This window comes from Pholcus phalangioides, unplaced genomic scaffold (genome assembly GCF_987345545.1).
Source record: "Pholcus phalangioides strain wild (caught in Gottingen) unplaced genomic scaffold, Ppha-v1.0 ptg000018l_1, whole genome shotgun sequence".
Classification (NCBI taxonomy): Eukaryota; Metazoa; Arthropoda; class Arachnida; order Araneae; family Pholcidae; genus Pholcus; species Pholcus phalangioides.
This window is the reverse complement of record NW_028301611.1, coordinates 10,533,962-10,561,942: the sequence shown is the minus strand read 5'-3', so window position 1 is coordinate 10,561,942 and position 27,981 is coordinate 10,533,962. Positions and strand designations below refer to the sequence as shown.

At 36.9% G+C, this 27,981-nt stretch overlaps 1 protein-coding gene across 4 annotated transcripts; it reads left to right on the top strand.

The window, feature by feature from the left end:
• Positions 1 to 27,981, top strand: LOC149071718 (uncharacterized). Of its 4 annotated transcripts, none has more exons than XM_089247829.1 (5): positions 1 to 215; positions 16,111 to 16,223; positions 17,892 to 17,981; positions 24,679 to 24,949; positions 27,805 to 27,981. In XM_089247829.1, exons 2-4 carry the CDS (start codon positions 16,141 to 16,143, stop codon positions 24,899 to 24,901), a joined length of 396 nt encoding a protein of 131 aa, XP_089103955.1. In that variant the 5' UTR covers positions 1 to 215; positions 16,111 to 16,140; the 3' UTR covers positions 24,902 to 24,949; positions 27,805 to 27,981. The 4 variants fall into 4 exon arrangements, 2 of the variants coding, with proteins under 2 accessions (XP_089103955.1, XP_089103956.1); XR_016194577.1 differs by lacking the exon at positions 24,679 to 24,949 and adding an exon at positions 24,134 to 24,453 and having other exon boundaries at positions 44 to 215; XM_089247830.1 differs by having other exon boundaries at positions 44 to 215; positions 16,114 to 16,223.

Below are 27,981 nucleotides of genomic sequence, written 5' to 3'. Positions count from 1 at the left end.
GGGAAAAAAATCGTATATAAAAGCTGATAATTTCTCTTGGAGCAGTCACTTTTTGCTTGTCCGGAGAGGCCGACACATTGGGAACCTCTATTCTCAGTCCCCCCTGAAGGCCTCTGTGAAAAGCCTTTGTTTATTATAATTTGATTTTTTTTCCCCCGCTGGCTTTTTATTTGTTTTTCTACACTCTCTTACTTCGCTTTCTACATCATCTGCAGGTAAGTTCGTTATTATGGTAATTATTCGATTATTAATTGGCAATTATAAAATATGAAACTTTTTCAGAATCGTTTTTGGATCAGTTTGTTTTTTCCTACGTATTTCTTTCCTGACTAACAATAGTTGTTAGATTTGTGAAGAGCTTTGTTGGAAGAAAATAATTGTTGTTGAAAATAATCGCCAAAAACAACCAGGGGAATATTGCGAGATACCGTATAATATAAACGCTCTGCCCATGGCCCCGCGGGCCAAATGTGGCCTTTGGAGTAATCTGATGTTAACCACGACCTCAAAACTAATTTTGTAAAAATGAACTGACACATTTCCAGACCACTTAAGTGACCCGCGGCGCAGTGCCATATGGCATAAGTGGCCCGTGGCACATTGACAAAAACAACAAACCGAACGACCTGCAGAAACTCAAACGATATTTACATATCACCGTGGCACATTTTTCGATCGCTCAATCTGCCAGTGGCACGTATCTAGATCACTTAAGTAACCCGCGCTGCAGTCCCACATCAATTACGTGATCCGCGTTACGTTTTCAAAACAATGAAGTGGCCCCGCGCACTCTCCAAAACCTTAAGCACTCTTGCTGTACACCCTCTTCTCTCGCTATATTCAAAAAACAAAAAACATGCTCTTATACATATATTAAACGCGCTTCTTCCATTTGCCATGTAAACGGGACTTATATGCGGGGGGGGGGAAGGAATCATTAACAGTAATATAGAAAGAAAGGGGAGGGGGAAACAACTTCAGTTCAGAAGGTAAACAACATGTAAAAGGTTACAATGAAGCTTCGCGATGATGAAGAGAGAGGGGAAAGAAAACAGAGATAACTCTGAATTAAATTTCTTCCACTGGCGTTTGGACGTCCGTAATCACAAAGGTTTTAATCAAGGCTCCATTTTGATAAATATTTTGCGCGACCCTTTAGCAAGCTCCCCGTAAGTCAAATAGGACCATCGAGGAGGTCCACGGACCATTTTTTTTGTAAACAACTACTTAGCTCAAAGAATACCGATTTGACGAACTTATTATATCTTGTATATCGTTTTTGTATGATGACATTCAATAATCATGAAATTATCCTAAGAACTCTTAATCCCCCTTTTGATAATAATGCTGAAAAGATTCGATCAATACTTCATGTAATTGCTCTAAATTACATGAGAGGTACCCGCGAAATATATTAATTATAAATATTTCTCTTAAATCAACGATTTTTCATATAGGCAGGAATATATTTTCAATATTTTCTTCCGCTTACCAACACCTTTCGAAAGTCAGTGCCATCTTAACGCATGGGACCACCCAAAGGTCGCAATATGACGTTGATGTAAGAGTATGGACGTTGATATTGTCTGAAGCAGTGCCGTCTTAACGCATGGGGCCCCTCTCAAGTGCATGATGGGCTTAGTGATAATGAGATTTGGTGCTACGATTTTTAAAAAGAAAGCATAGGAATTTTTAAAGCATGTACTTTCAGCTCCAGAATATAATTTTACTCGAGGGCCCAGGGTGCTGTTAAGACGGCCCTAGTCTCAAGGGTTCCATAGGACGCTGATATGCTTTCAAGGATTCCTTAGGACGTTGATACTGTTTTCAATGGTGGACAGTGATATTGCTTAAAGGGTGATAGTGTTTCACGGGTCCCATAGGGCATTGATATTTTCTGAAATGGTTTCATCTCATAGGACGTTAATATTGCTGGAAGGGTGGACTTTGGTATTGTTTCAAAAGTCCAATAGGACACTGATATTCCTTCGAAGGTTCCTTAGGGCGTTGATTTTACTTGAAGGGTGTTGTTTCAAGGATCCTATGAGGCATTGATATTTTCTGAAAGATTTCATAGGACGTTAATTTTGCTTCAAGGGTAGACGTTAATTTTGCTTCAAGGGTAGGCGTTAATATTGTTTCGGAGGTCCAATAGGACACTGATATTCATTCAAAGGTTCGTTAGGACGTTGATATTGCTTCAAGGGTGGGCGTTTATATTGTTTCAAGGGTACCCGTAGCACACTTCTGTAAAAGGTGAACGGTGATATTATCTCAAAGGTTCTCTCCATAGAACGCTGATATTCCTTCAAAGGTCCCATGGGACATTGATGTAAAAAAGTGGACATTGATATTATATCTAGCAGTGCCGTCTTAATGCATTGGCCGTGCACGGATGTAAGTGTATAAGGAGCCTACTCGTGATAATAAGATTTGATGCTATGGTTTTCAAGAGGAAAGCAAAAGACCTAATGAAATTTATAAGCAAATGCTTTCAGCTAATTAGAGATTCCCAGAGTATGATTTTGTCTAGAAGCCATTAGCGATTTAAGACGGCTCTTTTGAAAGCTACATTCAAAAGTGACCGCAGGGTCCCCAAATCTTAGAGTAGGGATCTTTTTACGAGCCCCCGTGACAGGATTTTTTACGGCCTCTCCCCTATAGTAGTCCAAATGTAAAAGAAAGGGAAAATAATAAAACTCATCCCAGCCTCCTATATACGGAGGGCCTCCTGCTTGAGAAATGGTGGGGCCCCTAGCCGAGACCCATTAGGAAATAAAAAGCAACAATTATATAATTCATCATTTACAATTAATTAAGCAAGATGGCTGCACTTCAACTAGAAAATGTTTATGGAAATCTAAATATTATAAGCGAAATTCCAGTAAATTTCTCTTCTCGGGAAGTGGGGGGCCCGGGGCTTTTAAATATGAAAACTTAATGTCAGTATTTTCAAATCTTTACCCACAATTTTGTAAAATGGATTTTTCCGGAAGCTGTAATTATTTTTTCTTCCCTTGTTTAATGTGAAAGAGATAATTAATGAAATAATTATCGGAAGATTCCGAGTTGGGAAAAAGTTCTTCACTGATAATTAATACTTGATTATTAATTAACAAAGCTCATTACGAGGAATGGAGTCGGAAGGGTGTGTTGTCTGTATATTCATTCAAAAAATGATAATTAAATTATTCGGATCAAAATATTAAAAAAAATTAAAATAATTGCTGTCGCATTTTTTTTCGTTCAAATACTGCGGAAACTTGAAATATTTAATCATTATTGCGCGATTAGGCCCCCTACCTAATATTTATTAAGCCCCGCCCCAAATAAAACACTATGTCAAGAGTACGGATTATTTTCAGCTTTTTTCTATCTGATAATATAAGATTATCATTGGTTTAGGATTCATGTCTTCCAGGGATAAACAATGTTTTTCAGTCCGCGGGCCAGATATGCGGTATTTCTACCGCTCACGGGCCAAAAACTTGTATGTAAAGTGTGGCCATGTGTGACCCTTATTTTACTGGGTATTCCCGTAATTTCGGCAGTCCCAACACTTTTTTTATAAAAAAAAAAATGTCCCGTTTTTTCCCCCTTATTTTCAACAAAGCTTAGTTGAATCACTGAAATCAAAAATTAAGATCATTTTCCATGTACAGTAATTTTTTCAAATAACTTCTAGCAGGAATCGGATCGATAATAGAAAATGAAATGAAAATCTCAAATACAGCGGCATTAACGTTAGCTCGAGGAAGCTCAAATAGAGCATTGACGTACATTAGCTCGGGAAAGCTCGAATAGAGCATTGACGTACATTACCTCGGGAAAGCTCAAATAGAGCATTGACGTACATTACCTCGGGAAAGCTCAAATAGAGCATTGATGTACATTAGCTCGGGAGACTCAAATAGAGCATTGACGTTAGCTCGGGAAAGCTCGAATAGAGCATTGACGTACATTACCTCGGGAAAGCTCGAATAGAGCATTGACGTACATTACCTCGGGAAAGCTCAAATAGAGCATTGACGTACATTAGCTCGGGAGACTCAAATAGAGCATTGACGTTAGCTCGGGAAAGCTCAAATAGAGCATTGACGTTAGCTCCGGGAAGCTCAAATAGAGCATTGACGTTAGCTCGGGGAAGCTCAAATAGAGGATTGACGTTAGCACGGGGAAGCTCAAATAGAGCATTGACGTTAGTTCAGGAAAGCTCAAATAGAGCAGTTTTTCTCAACCACCTGGCCGTGGCCCGGTACCGGGCCCTGACATCATTCAAACCGGGCCGCGAGTGGTTAGCCGTTTCATTTCTCCTCATTTATTTTCCGTTGGTCGTGCGTTTGACAGGGCTTTTGAATCACAAAAATAAATGAAACCGGGCCACGTTCTTGAAAAGGCTGAGAACCACTGAAATAGAGAATTGACTTTAGCTCGGGAAAGCTCAAATAGAGCATTAACGTTTGCTCGGGAAAGCTCAAATAGAGCATTAACGTTTGCTCGGGAAAGCTCAAATAGTATTGACACGTTAGTTCGGAAAGCTCAAATAGCATTGAAATTACCAGAAATTAATTATAATAACATACAAAGGCACATTCCAACATTTTAATTTTTTTTTTATTTTTTCATTAGAAAAATAAATTTTTGATCATCTGGGGAGGTCCGAAAACCTGATTTTTCGGATCTCCGCCCATCAATTTATCGCTTTAGTCTGTTTTGTTATCCCTCTTAGAAACATAGGAAGACTTGGCCCAGCGCTCAAAACTATGTATAATGCCAATTTGTACTTGAGACCATGAATAAATAATAGACAAACAAGCTAAAATTGATTAAAACGTAATCAATACTGAACGCGCTTCATCTATAAAACACTTGTTCTCAAGCCACGTTTTCTATTTGCTAACTAAGAGAACGGAAGTCTGCTCTTTCTTTGGATTTGTCCCCTGGATTTGATGCCATCAGAAAAAAAATTTCGTTGGAAAATTATATAAAGACACGAAATTTTCTGGATATATTGGATTTTTATTCGTTAGGGTTCGGTCCTGAAAATTGAATTTTTCGAAACATAATCCCCACACGAAAAGCTCGTCTTTGACGTTGATCTAACGTTAGGAAACTCGTTATTTTCTCCGAATAATCCGCGTTTTGTTTGCATTTTGTAGATGGGAGGAAACAGTTTGAGGAATATGGGTAATAGGATAAGGTAAGAGTCATCTTCAGGTGTCAGTGGATATTCAGTGATGTCCTGGGGCTCACTGCCTGCCAAGAAGCACCAGCTTAGTAATTTATACAAGGTCAAAACTTAATCCTTTGCTTCAGTATTCAGTGTGTCCCGTCCCGTAAGTGCTAATGCGGCCTTTATCTCATCAACCGTTTGCCTTAGAGGTATAGTTTCAATTTAAAGAATGCTCAAAAAGCGTTCAAAAATTGCCCTGTACCAGTTTTGAGAGTGAAAACAGTGTGTCACAAAATCAAAGAAATCTCAATATTTATACGGTCCCTTTGTCCTCTAACTTCTAATTAGAAAGTTGTTGGCCTGTATCTCTTCCCGACAAAGAAAAAAGTTCCATGTTCCTAAGACAAGTATTCCCTAAGATATTTGAATTTAAAAATTGGACGTGCGATGAGTAGCCGACTGTTATCAGTCTTAGTAATTTTTTGAGGACACAATTTTTCTTATAGAATATATTGCCTGTAAAACATTTTTGTAGAATGTATTATCTGAAAAACACTATTTTTTGCCCATTTTGTGGAACAAATTGCTGTAGAATGCATTATCTGGAAAATTTTATTGCAGAATACACTGCCTGGAATGCATTGTTGTAGGGGGATGCATTATCTGGAAAGCATTGTTATAGAATGCATTGTCTGAAAAACATTATTATAGAATGCATTGTCTGAAAAACATTGTTATAGAATGCATTGTCTGAAAAACATTGTTATAGAATGCATTGTCTGAAAAACATTGTTATAGAATGCATTGTCTGAAAAACATTGTTATAGAATGCATTGTCTGAAAAACATTGTTATAGAATGCATTGTCTGAAAAACATTGTTGTAAAATGCATTGTCTAGAAAATACTTTTACGCATTATCTGGGAAACACTGAACACACCGTTGCAGAATGCATTGTCTGAAAAACATTGTTGTAAAATGCATTGTCTAGAAAATACTTATCTGGATACTCTACTTTTACGCATTATCTGGAAAACACTGAACACCGTTGCAGAATGCAATGCTGGGAGAAACATTATTGCACAATGAATTGTCTGGAAAACATCGTTGCAGAAAACGTTGTTTAAACAAAAACCATTCTTACAAAATACGTTGTTTAAACCAAAACCATTGTTGCAAAGCCCATTTTCTAAAACTGACAGTATTTCAGTAAAAAAAAGCTTCTTGGCGATTTATATAATTAAATTTAATTATTTATATCATTAAATATATATATATATTTTTATTTATTTATAAATTTATATATTATTTGCTTCTCATCGCCGAGAAGCGATGAGAAGCTGACTGTTATCATTTTTAGTAGTTATTTTTGCGTCTCATTAATTGCATTCCGCCGATAATTTTTGTTTTTGTGTTTTTATTTGTTTTTTGGTGGGATGAATGTGTTAACATTTGTGTGGATGAACACTTAAATGTTTTCGTAGTTTATTGTGGACTACACCTTGGGACTAGGGCCATCTTAAGAGCGTCATGGGCTCCCGGACCAAGGGATTTTTCTGAGGCCCATTCTGGAAAAATTCACTTCCTACAGCACGTAGTAGAGTTGAAAGAGAAGACTAACTCTTGTGGGTATTAGTGAGAAGCGAATTTTCAGGGGCCCTATGTTTAACGTAGTGTATACAGGCAAATCTGTTTGTGAATACGTGTACATTGCTGTTCTGCAAAATAAATCTGTGTTGTCCTTCAAATCGTTTCGTGCTTTGCCATCTTGAGTGCTTGTGAGAGACAATATCCGGAACAATATTATGTACGAGAAGACGCCATGTCATGTTTTAAACTTTCGTGAATAGACCTTTCTCTCTATACTTCAATTTTGTACCTTCGCTTTCAACCATGGGATGAGATGTAATCAGATACATTGTTCAGAGTTCTGACTTTCTGACAGTGCTGTTGAGTATTCTTGAATAATAATATTCTGGACACATCTCTAGTCATCCTACTGGTACGTTTCGAAAGGCTAAATCCTATGGCATCTTTTAAATCTTTACTACCACGTATGGATAATGAAGCATCGCTAATTACAGCTTTTGTCCATGGATTCGTTGCCAAGGCTCATTAGGGAAGAACAAAATTAATAAAAGAAAATGTGCATTAATTAACAGTCATGTTTCTACATGGGGCCATAAATAAAGGCAAAGATGTCGACGGCAATCAAAAAAAAAATTCTCTCACAATGGAAAAATGACATTCAATAGCATTTCTATGAGCATTTTAACTTTCCCCTACGAAACGAAATTTTCACTATTATACAGAAAATAATTCATTCAATTATCAAATATAATTGGCAATTTTTTTTAATCATCCAATTTTTATAAATCAGTTTGAGATCCATCGAAGCGAAAGTGACAAGCAAAAATCACAACGGCAGTTATGCTATTGTTAACGTTACAATAATCGTAATTATTCATTAAGGTAATTAATTTAATTAATTCGAGATAATTAGTAGAAAAAAAAACATTTTTGAATGATGATAATAAGCTATTTAAAAATTATTCTTCTCCGCTTCTAAGGAGAAATTCCCCCCACGAATGTAAGTAAGTGTTGTTGCGATTGTAAATCTCATTAGCTTATTTGGTAATGAGTTTTTAATTGGATGTTGAGTACATTCTTCGATGGTTTGATGCCTCTAAATAATTTTAGTTCTCAAACACAACGTGAAAGGAATGCATTTTACGTTCTGCACGGGATGGTTTTTAATTTTTAAATCGATTTCAAAACAACAATGGCGTATTGACGTTTTTGTGATCTCATATTATTTCGGAAATTAATTACAGTATTTAACACTAGAAAGTGCGTATTTGTGCGTGCGTGTACTGTCTATGCAAATTTACAATTTTAAACGGGTCTCTGTGAAATTTTGCGTATACGCGAAACTGGACAAGACTTAAACGATAGGCTACTTTAAAAGTTTTTCAGAGCTGGGCGAACACCCGAAATGGGCAAAAAATTGTTGGGCAACAATGGTTTTTTGGGCCTCAACAATGTCTCTCTGAATGTTTACCACGGTTCCTCAACAATGTGTTTCAGAGACGTATATGCCTTTATTAATGGTTCGCAACTTATTTATGCTCCCTGTATATGGAAAAAACCGGGAAGGCGCCGGGTGTTATAGCTTCCCCAGCACGATCCAACCCACACGGGTAAAAGACTTATATCCCGGGAGGGACAGAGCCTGGGTCGTGTCTGGTCTGACGGGTATTGTAGCTATTACTGTAATAAAATTCTGCTAATAAATAAAATACCGTAGTGACCAATGCTGTTGCATTGCAACGGCTTCCAATTATGTATCTCATCCAGAACTGATGGAGGGGATTAAAAAAAATCCCTACAAATCACAAAAAGTATGTTTTTTGACAAATTATTGACAGTATTTTACTATTATTCGACAATCTCGTCATTTCATTCGTAATGACACACACCATTATTGGATACATTATTGTTGCAAAATGCATTCATTGCCTAGAAGCATTGTTACAGAATATATTGTTTGGAAAACATTTTTGTAGAATGTTTTGTCTGGAAAACACTGTTGCCTAATGTCTGGAACAAATTTTTGTAGAATGAATGCATTGTCTGGAAAATAATTTTGCGCATTGTCTAGAAAATAATGTTGCGCATTGTCTAGAAAATGCTTTCACGCATTGTCTAGAAAATACTTTCGCGCATTGCCCGGGAAACACTGAACGCTGTTGCAGAATGCAATGCTGAAAACATTGTTGCAGAATTCATTGTCTGGAAAACGTTGTTGCAGAATTCATTGTCTGGAAAACACTGTCGCAGAATGAATTTTCTAAACAAAAAGCATTCTTGTAAAATGCATTGTATAAACTGAAACCATTGTTACAGAACACACATTTCCTAAACCAAATTCTTGCAAAACGGATTTTCTGAACTGAAACGGCAATCACAGAATATATTAACAAAAAGAATTGTTGAATCACGAATTCAATGCAGAATAATATATCGAAAAAATTTTCCGTTTTTCAGAAGTATAGTCACTTGAGGTATATAGACACAATATTGCTCAATAGCGACAGAGAGAAAGCATTGTTAACGAACTTAATATTGAAAAATCGTTGTTGTTAAATATCTATTGACAGGAAAACTTTGTTACTAAACATATTTTTCAGAAAATATTGCTGTTGAATGTAAATACATGTAGAATGTATTCTAGAAAACATTATTGCGGAATACGCTGGCTAAACTCAAATTGTTACAGAATATGCTGTTCAAGAAAAGAAATTGTTGGAAAAAAATATTGTTAACATAAACAATAATAACATTTGTTATAATTTTAATACGAAGCTCTGTGTTGGCAAAAAATGTTGCTGAACATTCATGGGTCTAATAAAATGCTTTTCTAGCGAAAGTGTAATGTTAGCTTTGTTGCATCAATACTATACTTGCAATAAAAACAACCATAAGTGGGAATAAATCCTTTGAGGCTTATAATCGGTTTATTACCAATGATAACTTGTTTATTTTTTGTCCATTTCCTGTGCATGAGGGCCGTTTCAACGAGTTCGAGGAGGGGCTCCTAAGATCGGAACACTTTTAGGGCCTCTTGGGCCTAATTCACAGATTGAAAGTGCTTGTATGCATTATGAAAAATTAAACTCAGATTGCGGGGGGAAAAAACAAAATCATAGATTTACACAGTGCCATCCTTACAAGTGGAGCCGACGGGGCCACGGGATCTTCATCAAACGATGGAAGCTATATTATTTGGGAAATTTCATTTGTTCTAAAAATATTTTTTCATTAAAGTTTTACTAATTGTTTTCATCAATCCAAAAATTATTTTTCAATGAAATATGAATTTTCATCGATTCTGTAAAATTATCCATTATTGTGAAATTATTTTTCCATTAAATATGAAGATATTCATTGTTTCTTGATATATTTCTAACAGAACTTTTTTCATCTCCCCAGCTTACCCAGAAGAAATCATTTCTATCACAGATCGGTTATCCGATCCAGTTTCTACTGATGATGTAGTTAACTCATTGATTCTGAAATATTTTCCCTATATAATAATTGCGTTACTTATTAATATCATAAATAACTGTACACTAAACTGTGTTTATCCTGATTAGTTGAAATCTGCTACTGTCTTGCCTTTGTTTGAACCAGCAAATCGTGGCGATTTGAATATAGTTTTACTCCATATCATCTTTTTCCAAGATTTTTGAAACTATTCTAAAAATACTCTCATCAGATTTTTTTCAACACAGTTCTCTTAATCAACATTGGTTTGCAATCATGATGTATAATCAACATTTCTTGCTAATCATAACACTGAAGATGCTTGAAGATGATTTTAGTACTTAGGCCTACATTCTATGGTCTACCTATTTGGGATAGTGATTATTTGACTAACTTAAAACCTACCATATCACTACAGAAGAAGATTAAGATTAATTTCTAATGACTATTATATGCTCCTTTCATCTCTCTCTTCCAAAGATTAGATATCTTACCACTTGCGTATTTATATTTTTATAAATCCCTATTGCTTCTCTTTAAACGTCAATATTCGCTGCCATCAACAGAATCATACGCCCGTGGGGCTTCTCGGAATAGTACTTCACAATATGATTTATTTTCTGAAAGAAAATTTCAGATTTTTTTATGAAATTAATTCCCACAAAAAAAATTCCATTATTGTCAAAACTTCATTACATCCGATATTCGTAAATGACAATTCGTTGTAAGCGGTATTTTTAACATCATTTTCGGTCTTACAAGTTCACTGGCATGGGAAAAAATCGTTGTAACCAATACTTCGTAATATCCGATTTCGTTATAAGCGGGGCTTGACTGTATGTCCTATTTGGTAAGTACATACCGGCTGGGTCTGTACTAGGTTCATTATTGTTTAATAGTTTTATAAATGATCTTGGTTCTTCTTTCTTAATAACTGCCTCGTGGTTGTTGAAGATTTAAGCTTTAAGCGGTTTTTAAAATTTCCCTTTTTTACGAACTTTCGATTTTACGAACTAATTAACAAGTTCACAAGTGAAAACACAGCGTCGACTGTATTGATTCCCCCTCAATTTTGAGCAGCAACAATGTATATTCAGAAATACAGGGATATGACAAAAATGAATAAAATTGTGTGGGAAGAGCAACCCCAACACACATATTTTTTTGAATGTATCAGTCGCAAAGACGAATAATGGAAGCATCCAATCACGAGAAAAGCCTGCTCCTCCTCATTATTCTGATACATACCAGGGTATTTTTCACGCTCGCCAGAATCCATACAAGAGGCCTTTCTCGTCCTCAATTTCGTAACAAGCAGCAATGGTGAGGAGGCGCACAATTCCTCGAGCTCCTCGCGTCCAAGTCGCTTGTTTGCGCATCGTCCTTAAAAAAGTCCGCTTTCTTTTCCGAATAGGAACAAATGAGACAATAATAATAATACTCTTTTTGTGTCACCTTCAATTGAGAATGCGTAGACACCTGTTTTGTGACCAAAAAAGGGCCTTTTCTTGGACATAATGGCTTTGTAGGACGCGTTCTCCTGGCGTGTGTATAGTCTAGGGTTGATGTTGCTTGAAATACCTGTTGAATAATTCTTTTTTATGATCATTCATAATCAGAATAATACACGTTACATAACGATAATTGTTCGGACTTTGTACTATGACGGGAGAGGGGGAATAAGTACGTACATTGACATTCTAGACCAGAGGTATCCGATCTGAGCCGCGTGCTGCCCATGACAGACATGAATTCGGCCAGTTGCGGTATCTTGAATTAACATGATTTACCCATACTGATTTATCAATATAGATTTGAACGTATTTTTGCCATAAAAGGTTAGGAGAGAAACGGCTTGGCTATTTTTTATTTGGCTTGAAAATTTAGGTTCGGCTTTGAAGTATTTACGACTTTTGTATGGCGTTTTTATTTTAAGTGTGGCCTAAAAAAATTTTTTTATTGTTCCCATGTGGCCTGAAGTGCCCCAAGAAACCTAAAATGTTAGGCATCCTTGTTCCATATTATAGTTTTTTTTCTGCACTTTAGTTCAGCGGTCTTCAACTTTTCAGACATTGTGTGCCAAAAAACAGAGTGTCGTCTTAACGGGTTGGTCCAACGGGGTCTCAAGACAGTGAGTCGAACAGGTCGCCCTATATTATTTGAGAGTTTTACTTATTCTGAGATTGTATATTTTCATTAAATAGGAATTTTCATTAATTCTGAAATTATTATTTTTTCATTGAATATGGATTTTCATAAACCCTGAGATATTTTTTATTAAATAATAATTTACACCAATCCTGAAATTATTTTTTCATTAAATGATAATTTACATCAATTGTGCTGAGAAATTATTTTTTCATTAAATATGTATCTCCATATTACTCTGAAGACATTTTTTATTAATTCTGGAAATATTTTTCATTTCCAATAATTCTGAAAAGATAGCTTCAAATATTTTTTCATTTATTCTGAAAAGATAGCTTCCAATAATTCTGAAAATATTTCTTCCAATAATTCTGAAAATATTTCTTTCACTAATTCTGGAAATATTTTTCATTTATTCTGAAAAGATAGCTTCCAATAATTCTGAGAATATCTCTTCCAATAATTCTGAGAATATCTCTTCCAATAATTCTGAGAATATCTCTTCCAATAATTCTGCAAATATTTTTCATTGATATTCTGTAAAAATATTTCTTTAGATCTTTATTTCTCCATAAATATTAATTTTTCCCCGCACCTTAACCACCTGTGTCGTGGCTTCCCTTCCACTTAATTTTCACCGGTGTCTTAGAATATCCTGGAAACATGGGGAAGGGGGCTATATGGTTCAAAGTTGAGGACCAATGTTCTAGGATACCTTTGGGAATATCTCCAGGATACGCCTGGAATAATATTCATCCGTATTCTAGAAAACCCTTGAAATCATGAGAGCTTTTAGAAAACCATTGAAGTCACACGTTGTAGAGAAATCACCTTGAAAATTTCCTTAGCCTAGACAAAAATTCTTAACCGTTTATGCCCACGGTCCCTCTTCGGAACATACTTATTTCTTGCGGCCCCCTCCCTCCTTGTCTCAGTCCTATTCATTAAACTTCGTGTCAAGTTTAAGAGCAGGGATGCGCAACAACCACCGGCCATCCAAAGTTGTTTCGAAAGAAAAGTATCAATGTTCACAAAATGATAAATACTTAGGGCCGACACCATATTTCTTCATAAATATACGGGATATCATCTAAATAATGTCTATGCAAGTGAATTTGATAGCTACAGCCAAAAAAACTGCCAAAGTCATGTAAAAGATTTCCAGTTGTAACCGAAAAATTATCAAATCCGGGTAAAAGTTGCCAGTTACCGCCAAAAAAATTGTCAAAGGCAACTAAAATTTCTGTGTATCGCTGAAATTGCTGAAAGAGTCACTAATCACAGAAATCATGGGTACTGCAAGTCGAAATGTATTTCATAAAAAAAACGTGTATGTTTTTGGCAATTATGTGAGATGAATTTATTTATATGACTATATAGCTAATTATGACATAATTACAATTAATTATCAAAATATAATTTATAAGCCAGAATAAAAAAAGTTTTAATTCTTGATTTCAAAAGTTTTTAACTATTGAAAGTTAAGCCTATTTTAAGAAAAAACGGGACATTTTATAGAAAAGGAAGTTGGGAGGGCGAAATCTACGGAACTATCCCGTAAAATACGGAGCATATGGTCACTATTTACATACAAGTTCATGTCCTGCGAGCGGCATAAACACCGCATATCTGTCCCGTGGACTGAAAAAATTGTGCACTCCCCCGTTCAATAAAATTCCCGGAATCATACGATTTTCGAGGATCATTCCTTGTTTTTCCGGTAAATATTTTTAAATGTTGATTTAGTACCAAAAATTATGTCCGTGCAGAGTACCAAAATATCATCCGATATAGTAATCCATGAGTGTAAAATAGTTATTGTACCGAAATGGATTAGGATAACCGAAATAGAGGATAATAAAATTATGGTATCTTCCCCATAAAAATAAAATTTTATGTGTTTATAAGAACCCCTCTAAGATGTGAAGACTTTGTGACCTTCTTCTAGACGAAATTAATATTATGATAAGTGGATGGATAAGTAAAAGTTATCACTCTTTCATAACTTCCTTTTCGTAACGTATTAAATATGAAAACTTCAGTTGTGGAAGTTTGTTGCCGATGCCATCAAACACAATGAGCGGCGCCACTCTATTATTGCCACCTCATCAATATTTCGTTGGATCACCTTTTTGCCTTTTAATACAGCGTTGGTTATTCTTGGCAAGGTTTTACGCTGCGAGATGTTGTTAGGTCGTTTCTGAAAGCTGAGAACGTACTTGATGAATATCACTTTCGAATAGTTTGAGGATCGTGGATTTAGATGTCTGATCACTCTTTGAACATCATCCCACAAATTCTCGATGGTATTGAGATCTGGGGATTGTAAGGTGTTACCTGAGAAAAGTAAACTCTCCTGTATGTTTTTTTCAAACCGATCCCGTATGCATTATAAACAAACCTTACATTCCTAAACACATTATAAGGAATTTAGAGCTTCGCGACTGGCCGCAATCAGCGATGAACTATTACGTCACTCATAGTGAGAAATACTTGGTGAAATTTACATTTGGCAAAGTTGAGTGATGTTTTAGCGCATCATGGTTTTTTTCGATTCCTGTTTTAAATTTCATTGTTTTATTTTCTAACTTCAAAAGAGAACCCTTTCAAGGACCAAATTAATTTTTTTTTTCAATGAAGTTGCCATCATCTCTTTTGTGAATAAAATCGTTGAAGAGAAGAATACTTTTTCGTAATTCAACTAAAAAGAGCCTAGCGAGTTATTTGGCGAAATTCAGTTCCGCCCTCTCGTGAAGTCTTGTAATCTTTCTTGCTCGTAGTAACCAATCATTGCGTGCCAATGTCTCTTGTGTTACTAAGAATGTAAGGATTGTAATTACGCATCCCGTATAATACCAGCACTATGGCAGGACGCATAATCTTGTTTGAAGTACCCATCACTATTGGGATAAAACCATCAACATAACAGAATGTACTTGGTCATCAGTGATCAGAAAAGACGTTTAGATATGATGTCATTCAGACGCTCATGAACACGAATTAAAGGGCCTAAAGCGTGGTCGGAAAGCATTCTCAAATCATCATCCCATTGCGACTGCACCAACTTGAAGGGTTTTAGCAATGCACTTGGCGTCCATTCTTCCGTGCTGTTTCCGCCAAATTCTAACTCGCCCATCGGCATGATGTAACTGAAAACGTGATTCATGAAGCCCACACATCATGTTTCAAATTATCCACTATCCGATCCTTGCGCTCTTGAGCGAATTCGAGAAAATATTTTTCTTGTTAGCTGCAAACAGCAACGGTGTTTGAACTAGCCTCCGGCTTCCATATGATGCATTGTGTGAACAGAGCGTTCAGAGATCCGTTGAGAGACGAACCTTGATTAAAATCTGCTGCAATTTTCTGTACTGTCACCGTGCAGGATCGGAAAACTGCGGATGGTGGTATTAGTGCACAGGCCTAACAGCCTGTGGCCCCGAACACAAAGATTGAGGATTCGGAGTGCTGGACTGGAAGCGGGGGCGGCTCGAGGGCTGCTGGTAATTGGGCCGTGTGGTCCAGCATGCTCAGCTTTCCCCCAGCGTGGGCCCAACCCTTTTGGATATCGGGCTTGCATCCTTCACTGGCCATGTCCTTTTTTACAGCCCTGTATCGGCAACAATGTGACGCCATAGATAATTTGCTTGAAATTCTCAGGTGCTCATAATAAAGTGGCCACTCAGTGTATATTGCATATATATATATAATCATCATTTTTATTTTATTATTATTTTCTACCAGCAGGTTCATCAAAAGGTCGGGAGTGAAATAATGATGTATCACCATTTTAGCTTGGTCCTGTGCCTGATGCTGTTTTCCGCTGCATTCGGAGCTCTTGATTACGACTTAGAGAAGTAAAAGAAATTTTTTTGTTTTTTTCAAGCTTTATTGATTTCCCGAAAATAATAGTTCGTTTATTGTGAAGTGAAATTTTTCGAAGAATTTGGAAATATCCGTTTCCTCGAGTTTCCTGTAAGTGAATCACGTACACAGTCGGCCGCGCTTAATCGGATAAAATCCTCGGGAACCAAAATTTTTCCCATAGAGACAGTTGAAATTCCCCCGCTTAAAATGGTACGGTTGGGGCAGTTGAATTCTTTCTTTCCAAAATATATCTTCGCATCAGCCAGCTGTTAAAAATCTTTATATGGATAGTGAAGAGTGACATCATCCTCGGATAAGTCGCCATCTGGTGGCATTGTCAGCAATTGTGAGCTTTGGCCTGAGTTAGGTCCGACCGTCCATGTACGGTCCCGTTCAGTGAACACGAGCACCAACGAAAGATTGAGAAATTCGTTGCCTCTGTAGTCTAGTGGTCTAGGACGTTCACCCGGAAAGTGAAAAGACATGGGCCCGCAGAGGCAGTTGAATTTTCTCTCTTTCCAAAATATATCTTCGCATCAGCCAGCTGTTAAAAATCTTTGTATGGATAGCGGAGAGTAGCATCATCCTCAGATAAAATCTTGCTTATAAATTCGAATAGTTTTACCTTAAATTTTGTTTCTGATTCCCTCAATTTGGAGCAATTTTGTAACTCTCTGAACACGTAAAATTTCAGCATCTCTCAAAAAATGACACCAACAAGCAATAAGATTAAATAAAAAAGTAATGTACTTATACAGCCGTATTTTGTAAATGAAATGGCACTAAAAGATGTAATATGGTGGGGGGGGGGGAAGTGTGACTACTTTCAGAATTAAGCAGAACTGCTCATAGAGCCAACACCACCTATAGAAGAAGGCCTCAGCACGAAGTTCGTGACGTCACGAGCTCCGTGCGGAGGCCTTTTTCTATAAGTAGTGGTGATAGAGCCAGTGCCGTCTTAACACACGCGCCCTCCCGGACACAATTCACGGCCTCAAGTGCGTATTGTACGCACCACGATAGCGCCCAGCGATAATGAGATGTGATACTATTTTTTCCAAGAATAAGTATGTAAATTTTTGTATACAGGTACTCCCAGCCAAGTAGTGGGACTCCCGATGTTTCTTAAATAGCGCTGCATAGAACCAGGGTCATTTGAACTCACGGGTCAATTCAGCAGGCACGGCTCTGAGCTTAATTCCAATAGTGCGTCGTACATGATGAGACGTGATAACATTATTTGCGAGAGTAAGCAAATACATAAGCTGTGGCTCCCAGCTAAGTAAGGGCTCCTTACATCGTTTTGCCCGAGAGGCCCATGGTATTGAGACGGCACAGCATAGAATCTTTTACAAAAGCCTTCAGTGAATCCAGAAAAGAAAAGTTCAATTTAAACGAAATAGTTCAGTTTTTTACCACCAGGTGAAAAAGCAGCGCTTTCCGTCGCAGTTATTTTTTTCCCCCCATGGTCCATAAAACATATACATGCCAAGTTTCACCAAAATACCTCCATCAGAGAATGGGCGCTGCAAACGTCTGAGTAGTATCAGTATGTTTACACCACCCTGTTCTACGTATTTGATTTAAGTGAATCTGTAATGAATAAAAATTAGCATCACAGACACGTATAATTTATTTAAACCATTTTTCTTTGGCAGCAATGTTAAGGAGCTCGTGGCCCGCCGAAGGTATTTGAAATTCATGAAACAGCTTGTAGATGACATGGACAATCAAATCAGCAGGCTGCAGTACGTATATATTATTATCATCATCACCATCATCAGTTTTTCCCTCTCTCTCTTAAATTGCTTATCAATTAATTGTGGCTCAAAATGGAATTGATCATTAACAAAACATTTCACATTTTACTTAACCACTTGACGATCAAGGACGTAATATTGCGTCCAAATGCCTGTGAAATGAACTCAAACAAGCTCTCTCTCTCTCTCTCTCTCTCTCTGTTTTCCTTCCTCTTTCCTCAACATTGTGAGGCTTTGTTGTAACCCTGCGAAATTGTTCTTTCCCTTCCTTTTATTTCTGTACAATTATTAGTTTCTTTTTCCCCCACATATGATGTAACCTTCTGCTATATACGTATAAGAGCAGATGAGCACAGGTTGAGTGAGGGTGAAAAGAGAAATCTACTTCATATACCTTATCTATATGAAGTAGATTTCCTTTCTCTTATCTATACTTATCTACTGTACTGTTTTCCTTCCATTTGTTTTTTCCCTGTTAATTTTCTACTTTCCCCCCCCCCCCATCAACTTTTTTCCCTTTCTCTAACGTGCGATAAAGTTAGGACAAGGTTACCATATTTATCGCCCATTTGTCAAATAAAGATCATCCGAATTTTTCGCCAATACCTTGTATAAGCGAAGAAATTAATTTCGCGAACATATGCATATCATTCCGCAAAGAAAGTCCATTTTCTACTCCATCATAGCATAAATGAACCATAATAATGAGCCCAAAGTTATCTGAGACAGTTATTTTAATTTTTTACATATTTTTTACAGTTATTTTAATTTTTTACAGATTTTATTTACAGTTATTTAATTTTTTTAAGATGCTAATATTTTTGGTAAATATCGAAACACATATGAATTTTAATTTTTCAAATTGATATAAATGTAGAATTCACATTGAAAGAACGGTAAGCCCAATCAGAGAAAGAGAGGGGAACAAAGAAAGAGCTTGTGTCTATCCTGAGGCCAACCAAAAAATTAATCCTCGTTTTTAAGTGCAATATTCCCTGAGCTATTTTAATTTATAAATCGGAGAAAAGGCAGGAAAGAATAGTATAAACCAAGGGTGCTCCATCTTTTGTAGAGTGCAGGTTACTTCATTGGTGTAGAAATGTGTCACGAGCCGCTTGAGTTATCTAGAAATGCGACTCGAGCAGATCAGGGGATCAGAAAATGTGTCACGTTCAATTTATGTGATCTGGAAAAATTCGAGTCACTTAAATGATCTGGAAATGTGCCGAGAGTCGCTAAATTTATCTATAAAAATGTCGCTGGCCGCTCAAGTGAACTGTAAATTGGTTGCAGATTGCTTGAGTGATCTGTAATGATCTGTAAGTGTGCTGCGAGCCACTCAAGTGATCTGGCCGTGGGTCACCCAATTGATTTGGAAATGTGCTTGGGATCGTTACTTGGATATGTGCCACTGGCAGCTTTAAATGATCTAGAAATGAGCCGCGAATTACTTAAATAATTTGATAACTTTTCCTGGGCTACATTTAGCCCGCGGACCAGCAGGTTGAGCGTGTATGGCATAAGCCAATAATTCTCAAACTTCGGTAAATCGTGGCTCACCTTGTCCAATCAATGGTTCATCGGCGACTCTTCAGAATAGTTCATTAGATATTTCACTTATGAAATTACCTCTTAAATGCATAATTAGGCACACAAATTGATATCTCCAGCTCACCGCAATGCCTCTGGCAAAAGTTGTCGAAGCCCCAATAGGAGCCCGACGCATACTCTGATAAACCGACTTATAAGCTCATTATATCGGTTGTTTTCCTCATTTTCAGTGATTTTTGAATTCGAATGTCTCAATGGAAATTGCACTTGGCCACGCGGAAATTTTTTTGTGACCTCAGGAAAGATAGAGCGACAACGTTCTAATTGGGATTTTTAGAACGGGGTGTCCAAATGTCCAAATAGAAAGTAAATATAAAAAATTAATATCTATACGACCCCCCTTGCAATATGAATGACGTATCTCGAATCTACTCGTTATTTCGATCATTTTTCTATCTGGAAGTATGCCTCTAGGATCAACTGTTCGCCAGTAATTTACGGCAAAGGGACTTTCTTATGCACCCTGTATATGTTGAAAATAGATTAAAGAGATAAAATTTTCTGGAATTTATCTCCGATATTTCACATTCAAGTCATTAAAAATATATATATTTTTTTAAATTCTATCCTCCATTATAATACTTGATCGCCTCGAGCTAAACACCAAGTTAAATTTCTTGAAAAAATTTGAAAAATATCAAAAATTACGTCAAAAAAGATGCATAAGCGTCTCAATAATGAAAAAAAAAACGACAAAAAATTTATATCATAATTTGACACATTGTATTATAATTTCTCCACTTTGATATCGCAATTTTTTTGAAAGGAAATAATCAATACTTATATAGGTACGTACTTTAAATTTTTTTTTTACGTCACTTATTAGATAATATTGGGAAAACAAATAGTTAAATTTTCTTTAACACCCTTAGGGTTAAACATAAAAGAAAAAATTAGAATTCTTTTTAAAAAACTATACGTAAGTTATGATCAGAATGATCTCACGCTGCAAGAAATTTAGACGCTATTCACGTGGTACGGAACGAATTTCTCTGAAATAATCCTGAAATTTTAGCCGCTCACATCAAAGGACGGAAACAAGCTTAATTGAGTGAAGCGTTTTCAAATTTATATGGAAATATTTCTGAATAAGCGAAAACCCTTTTTACCAGACCGCGTTCGGAATTTTAATGCAAATTTTAAATTACGATGGTAGGTGTATAACAAGTATTGTTTATTGTAATGATTATTAATTAGTTCATGACCGAATTTCAAGTTGCCATGAGATCGGTATGATTTGTATGTATTACGATTAATGTTAATATGTATAATAATCGGTTATTATAATATTCAGTGCCGGAACTAGGCAGGTGCAACAGGTGCACCCGCAGAGGGCCACTTGGAAGGGGGTCCTAGAATGGGCCTAAATGGGCAATTCTGGGCCCAAGAACGAGCCTAAATGCAAATTCTTGCACAGGGCACATTAATGACCAGTTACGGTTTCTGTACATCTTAACCATTGCCTTTGAAAATTTGTTTGGCTGCAATTGGCACAACTTTGCTTCCTATTGAAAATTTTTTGTTGGCTGAACAACTTCACATTGAAAATTTTTCTGGCTGAAATTGACTTTACTTCCTATGAAAAAAAAATTTTTTTTGGTTTTTTAATTAGTAGCCTTTGATACTGTTTTGGCTGATATCAGCAATATTACTTCCGACTGAAAAATTTTTTTAGCTGCATATTGACAACTTTACTTGCCCTTGACAATTTTTTTGTCTGTAGTCAACTTTACTTTGGCTTTTTGGCCGCATCATTTTTCCGATTACGCTGCTTAACAGGGATTTTTCTTAAAGATATTTCGATGACTTTAGAGTTATTTTGAGGTACTGTTTCCGAATCTAGCGTCGATTCTGCCGAATTGGCTCTAGTTTTTTGGATGATGCATACTCTCAACAATGTGATTTGTACGCTACTTATAGGTGACCATTCAAGTTTAATTTTCACTCCATCTCAAAAACTAGAGCCTGTCTAATAAAACCAATGCTAGATTTGGAATCAGCAGCCCCAATATATCCCGTAGAAGCATTGAAATTTCCTTAAAGAACATGGTTTTTTTTTTTCTGAACAGTAGTATCATTGTTAAGGGTCCAATACACGATCATAACTGTCTGTATACGCAAAAAAACCCTTATGTTTTACCAAATAATTTCAAATTTGCTTGATTCAGTTCAAACATTTGCGTGAACCTTCAAACCCCACTATTCACACTAACAAGTCATCGCACGAATGTTTCCCCAAACACGAGGTTTACATAAAATGTTTGATCGTGTTATGGAACCTTTGATGCAGTTGAGAAAAAAAATATATTAAAAAAAGCTACTTTTCCCTTCCTTTTCTTGCATCACTTACCTTATTTGCATATACTTACGGCTAAGCATCATATTTAAGAGCTTTTCGAATCATTCGAGGGCTTCCGCGAAGCTGGATTTGTAAATATGGGACGACGCAAAAGGCTATCGCAGCTATAATGAGGCAGCCGCGGATCTAGGGTGATGTGTTAGGACGGGCGATTTACTGTTCAGGTTCGTTGAATCGTCCCGTATTTTTACGGAAGAGACAAATTTTTCCTCCTCATTTTTGCTCTTGGGAGGGATGATCGCCCCTTCCCCCCCCCCCCCGGAGCCGATGCAGACATCTTTATCTGCTAATGAAGCCGAGACAGACATCTTCAGCTGCTAATAAAGCCGAGGCAGACGTCTTCAGCTGCTAATAAAGCCGAGGCAGACACAATCAGCTGTGAATATAGTGAAGGCGGACACACAGACACAATGAGGCCTGTTGAATCATCCTGTATTTACTGTGGACAGAAAATTTTTCCCCCTCATTTTTTGGCTCTTGGGAGGAGCTAATCGGTTGCATTTTCTCGAATGCAACCGATAATCTAATTGGTTACGTTTTTCAAGTTTTATAAAAGAACGTTTATAACACTTTTATAGTGTAATCCCGGCCTAGAAAGCCATAAGATCCGTTTCGATTTCACAAAAGATTGATCCGCGTTTATTTTTTTAAAGCGAGGATCTTACCTTATTGCATCCGAGATAGTATTTTTTTTATTCTTCCATTAGGCCAGGGTTACACTATAAACCCCGTTTTGTTGAAATTATTTTGTAAAACTTCAAAAATGCAACCAATAAGCGTTTTTCTTATGGTTACCGGTACGCTTATTGGTGGTTTTTTTTTCCAAGTTATGTAAAAGATCTTTCATCAAACTTTTATAGTGTAATCCCGGCCATATATATATATAGAGTTTTACGAAAAACACCGAATGATTCGAGAATTCTATAACACGGTGTTATTTATTCCCACCTAAAACTGCCACCCATGAAATTGCCCCCTCTGCCCCCCCCCCTTTAGATACGGCCCTGTATAAACGTGAGCAGGAAAGTGTAGAAATTTTGTTTCCCCTCAAGGCATTTTTGCCTTATGATTTCATTATTCATGGATGAAATTTTCATATACGGATTATACGCCAGTATGTATTTTGTACGATGCTAAACATACATTTCACCCGATATATATGAGGTGATCCAAAAGTGACAGAGAAAGTAAAAATTCAAAACGTGCAAACACTAGCACGTTGTGGTTTTCGCAAAAAATGCATAGAAGGACATTGGCTTCTTCCATAACGAAAAATATTATTTCCTGAATACTGTATTTTAATGTGTACAAGGAGCCTCTTTTCGCTGAAAATTGGGTCCCAAAAGTAAGAGGCGTTCCTCATATACACACATAGTTGTTATATGTTATATACAAATATAGATATATATTTTTAATTTTTTTTCCAAATTTTAAGTCTCAAAATTCAGAAATTCAGGGGTTTCTTATACACGAGAGTTTCTTAAACACATTAAAATACGGTAGTTACATTTCATCGCTGACAGGTGGCTGTAGCTCTAGTTTGTGCGAACCCGAGTGGGGCAAGATGTGCTCGTTTTCCACTGCGAAAGTTACCGTCAGGCAGGACCTTTCTTAAGAGCATCATGGGCCCCCCGGGAAAAAAATTGTTTTCCTGAGGCCCCTCTACCTTTTCCGTAGGCTAGAAGTAACTGTCTACCAATGTACCAATTACATGCTTAATCTCGAAAATCTGAACAATATCTCATTCTCATAAGCCCCCCCCCCCCCGATCTGCACTTGAAGAGCACCCGAACCTGGGTGAGCCCATGCGTTAAGGCGGCACTGCTGCCAGTACCACGGGGTTCGATCCTGGGGAAGGGCATAGATAAAGAGTTCTTTCCCGACCGAGCCTTAAGCTAATAGCGATAGATTGCACCTTCATTTCCGGCCCACCTCAATCGATAGTAAATTGCTGTATGGCGATATGACTGCAATCAGTGAGTGGTAAAGGAGTAGCTTGTGTGACGGCGGATAAGACAGAATCTCTGGGAACGCTACAGCACCACCTGTCAATGACAAACGCAACTATTCTGACGATAATTTTTTATTTTATTTTATTGGAAAGGGAAAAAAAAGCCCATAAAAAGTGATGTTTTCTTTTTGCGTGCACGTTGGCTGCTTTCCATTTCAGGAAGCGTACGTGTTACTTCAACGCTGGCATGTCGCACAGTTGTGACTACAAGGACATCGCGACTGCCGTCGATGACCACAACTACTGGGCATCCGACAGTTCCCCGGGCAAAAAGAAGAGGTCTCTGGCAGAGCCTGATGCCAACGAGTCACGAATAACCCAAGACGGCGTCAGGAAGCTTCTCAACTCCATAAGGAGGCCCGGAGAATATAAGAGGCGCAGATAGGCGAACTCACTTTACGTCGTTTAACCCTTCGCACACTGATCTCCTTCTATATTCTATATTTCCCGAGTATCAAAAATCCAAAATTGTTTTCATGGTAAGAACATGCATGTGAATATGACCTGTATGCGTTTCTAATGCTGCCAATTCCAATCATGTCCATATCAGAATCCTTGTAATTTCCTTTCTGGCCCTAAAGTTATTGGCCAAAAAATATTTTCCGAAACAAACACGTTGAAACTGGCAGCATTCGAGACGCACAAAAAATTATTCAGTTACTAATATATTTCATGCGTCACATGTTTTTCTGTACTCCCTTCAGAATTTGGGCATGCCTCTCAAATGTTCCAGGGGTTAAATGCGGCTACAGTGACGACACCAGCAACAATGACAGGTTCGGTCAGCAGATTCCAGACAAAGAGCGTAGAGCGAACAGCTGCGACATAAGGATCGGAAACCCCGAAGGGTGCATGGGCAAAATGGGCGACGGCGACAAGAAGGATACCAAGAACTGGGGTCGACCGGACGGACCAGGAAAAAAATAGTCACGGAATCATTCGATCACTGATCACGACTTGACCTGGCCGTATTTGGTATAGCTATCATTTGATTGGGTATAAAAATGAGTTCGGTGGAGGCTGGTGATGCTTTGCTTCAGTAGATTTGCGGCTTCATTTGGTGATGGGTCTATCTCTTTCACACTCGCCCTATTACGTATCTGTGTTCACCAATACGAATCAAAATTCAATTTTATTCTTCCAAATTTCATTGAAGAGTGGAAATACTCCTACGAATATTAGGTTTTTCTTTTAATAGCCTGGTTTTCTTGAAAAAAAAGTGTCTCTGTTTTTACAAAACTACCACGTTTAAATTTTTGGAGGGGAATTATTCTTGAAAAATCATTTGATTGTATAGCACAGCAGTGCAGTATTATGTTACATGGGAAAAACATCATTGAACTAAAGCTCCTGCTGCCACCTATCATGTAAAAAACACAACTGTTTTAATTCTTCGATTTAAATTGGTGACCGGTTTCTGATCGATGTGCCACGCAAAAAAAATATGGTATGGTGTCACTAAATATTTTGCAAGCAATAATATATATATATATATTAATTTAATTATCAAGTTTGCTTTGAAATTTTAATAGTTTTTGTTTTTGTGTAGTAAAATAACGTTAATAAAGAGAAATGTAACCCTCCTTAACTTCTTGAAATTGTAATGAAAAAAAAAAGTCTTGACCAAAAGCTGGTCGATTCTGGTTTTTTCCCTTTCGATTGGAATTACAAAATGCCAAGGAGGCTTACATTTTGTTTTACTAAGGTTATTTTACAACACACAAACAACAACTGTCAAAATTTCTTAAGCAAACTTGATAATTAAACTAATATAATTGCTTACAAAATAATATCATACCATTTTTCTGTGTGTGGCGCATCAATCATAAACAGGTCACCAATTTTAATCGAAGAAATATAACAGTTGTGTTTTTATATGATAGGAGGCACCACAGCTTCAGTTCAATGATGTTTCTTACATGTTGCATAATACTGTACTGCAGTGTTATCCTATGAAATAATTCTGTTGAGTGATTTCACTCCTCTCTAAAATTTTGAGGGGTGGTATTGAAAAACAAGAGAGGGACGTTTTTTCAAAAAAAACCTATAGTTTCAACGACTATTTTCCACTCTTCGCTGAAATTTGGAAGGGTAAAATCGAATTTTGATGCGTGAATCACGCATCTAGATGGCGCATTAAAAAACACACTACTGTATGGTTATTTTCAATATTTTCTAGAAGGCATATTTTTTGCTAATAAAATTTTATTTTTACCCGTATATTGGTTATGGACAAAAGTAATTAAGAAAGGCACAATTTTTTCATAATGAATAACTTCAAAAGATACGGACGTTTTAGAGTCTGAGAATTGCTGAGAATATCCCTGTACACAGAGTTTTTTGCTGCTTGAAAATAATTCCTTATATTGAATAATTTAGCATGTTATTTGTCATTCCGCACAAATATCAAAATTCCGTTCGCTGAGAAACAACAGCGTCTGTGCAGGTGAAATAAAAGAGAACGTACCCTATCTGGGAAAAGAAAGGATCCCTAGTGCTCATACATGGCTACCAGATTCTACACCTAGGGAGCGTGACAACTTCGCAAAAAAATGACATGCCTCGGACAATCCAACCCCGCTATGCCTGGCCATTTTCTTTAAGACGAGCGTCGGACATCTAGCTAATCTTTGCTAACTGGCAAATAGCAGGAGTTTAAGTTAAAGTACCTGTCACCTCAATCAAAGCAGAAAAAAGCGCCAAGCAAATGACTGCCAATTCCGTACCAAAAGCTTGATGTGTTGTTAACGCACCAACGCTGCAGCTTTGTGTAGCTGAGAACAACCCAAGCATAGGGTGAAAGGACCGGATTCTCAAAAATGATGAGGATATACCCCGAGGCTGTCTTCGAAATTTCTTCCTTTTTTTTTTTACGCTAGCATATACAGTAGAACCTCTTGTTAACGGACACCTATGGGACCAAGGATTTTGTTCGCTAACGGGGAGTGTCCTCTTATGGGAGGGGGGGTGGTACGATATGCACAGTGGAACCTCGTTTATACAACGTCTGGCTCCAGTCGCAATTGGTTCCCATAAATTTTATTGTTAAAATGTACATGTTACTGTGTAAGTAAAAATGACACACTTCGTCTCGATGAAGAAAGTTTACTTAGATATCTCACTACATTTTTTCATTTATCACTTTTAGAGGTGATTATGCATAATTCCGAAATAAAGTTGGAAAGTCTGATAGAAATATAGAAGAATTTATGACCTTTCTTCTTTTCATTAAAGCAATTAATAACAGTATTTTTATCCGTACATGATACGAACACTACGCACATTTTACAATAAAAATTAAATTAATTTGAAATAAGTGTGAAGAAGATAAAAACATTCATAGCAACATCATCAGTCATAACGTTGTCTTTCTTCCTACGTATCAACAAACATAACCAACATTACAATTCGAATGTACCATCTTAGACCATAGTTCAGTTAATTAAGTAATTAATTTATGATTTATCATATTTACCAATACGAGCTTGGGATGAGGCATAATGTCAGTCGAATATGATTGATGATATGAAATTCTCAGTTTATGACCAAAAATTAATAAATTAAGAATTTAGAGGAAAAATTAGTTTGCCTGATTTCACTGTCCGCTGTTTAGAGTGGCAGCTAACGGGGAGTGAAAATACATTAAATCCCTATTCCACGAGGCCGGAGATCAGACGGGAGATGTCCGTTAATGCGAGGTTTTCCGGGAAGTGTCCATTAAGGGAGGTTCCACTGTATATTATTTCGCTGACGTCTCTGATTGTGTACCATTTAAAATTATTAATTTTATTACAATAATAACAATCATTATTATTTTTTTTTTTTTTCAGGAACGACATTCGACATTTTCCTTGGATACAAAATGCCGGAGATTAATTCCGAAGCTTTCCTCTATTATCTCTCCCGGCTGTTCTCTTTTACCAGTAGTTGATATATAGTAGTAATCTTTTTGCTGTTTAAACATGATATTCTATGGAAAGAGCTAATTAAAAAACACAAGAACGATA

Bases quoted from the DNA above. Each gene is read 5' to 3' on its own strand.
- LOC149071718 (XM_089247829.1), top strand. From the start codon at position 16,141: ATGATGTATCACCATTTTAGCTTGGTCCTGTGCCTGATGCTGTTTTCC. The intron at 16,224-17,891 runs GTAAAAGAAATT...TTTCTTTGGCAG, and splicing joins CTTGATTACGACTTAGAGAA to CAATGTTAAGGAGCTCGTGG. The intron at 17,982-24,678 runs GTACGTATATAT...TACTCCCTTCAG, and splicing joins AATCAAATCAGCAGGCTGCA to AATTTGGGCATGCCTCTCAA.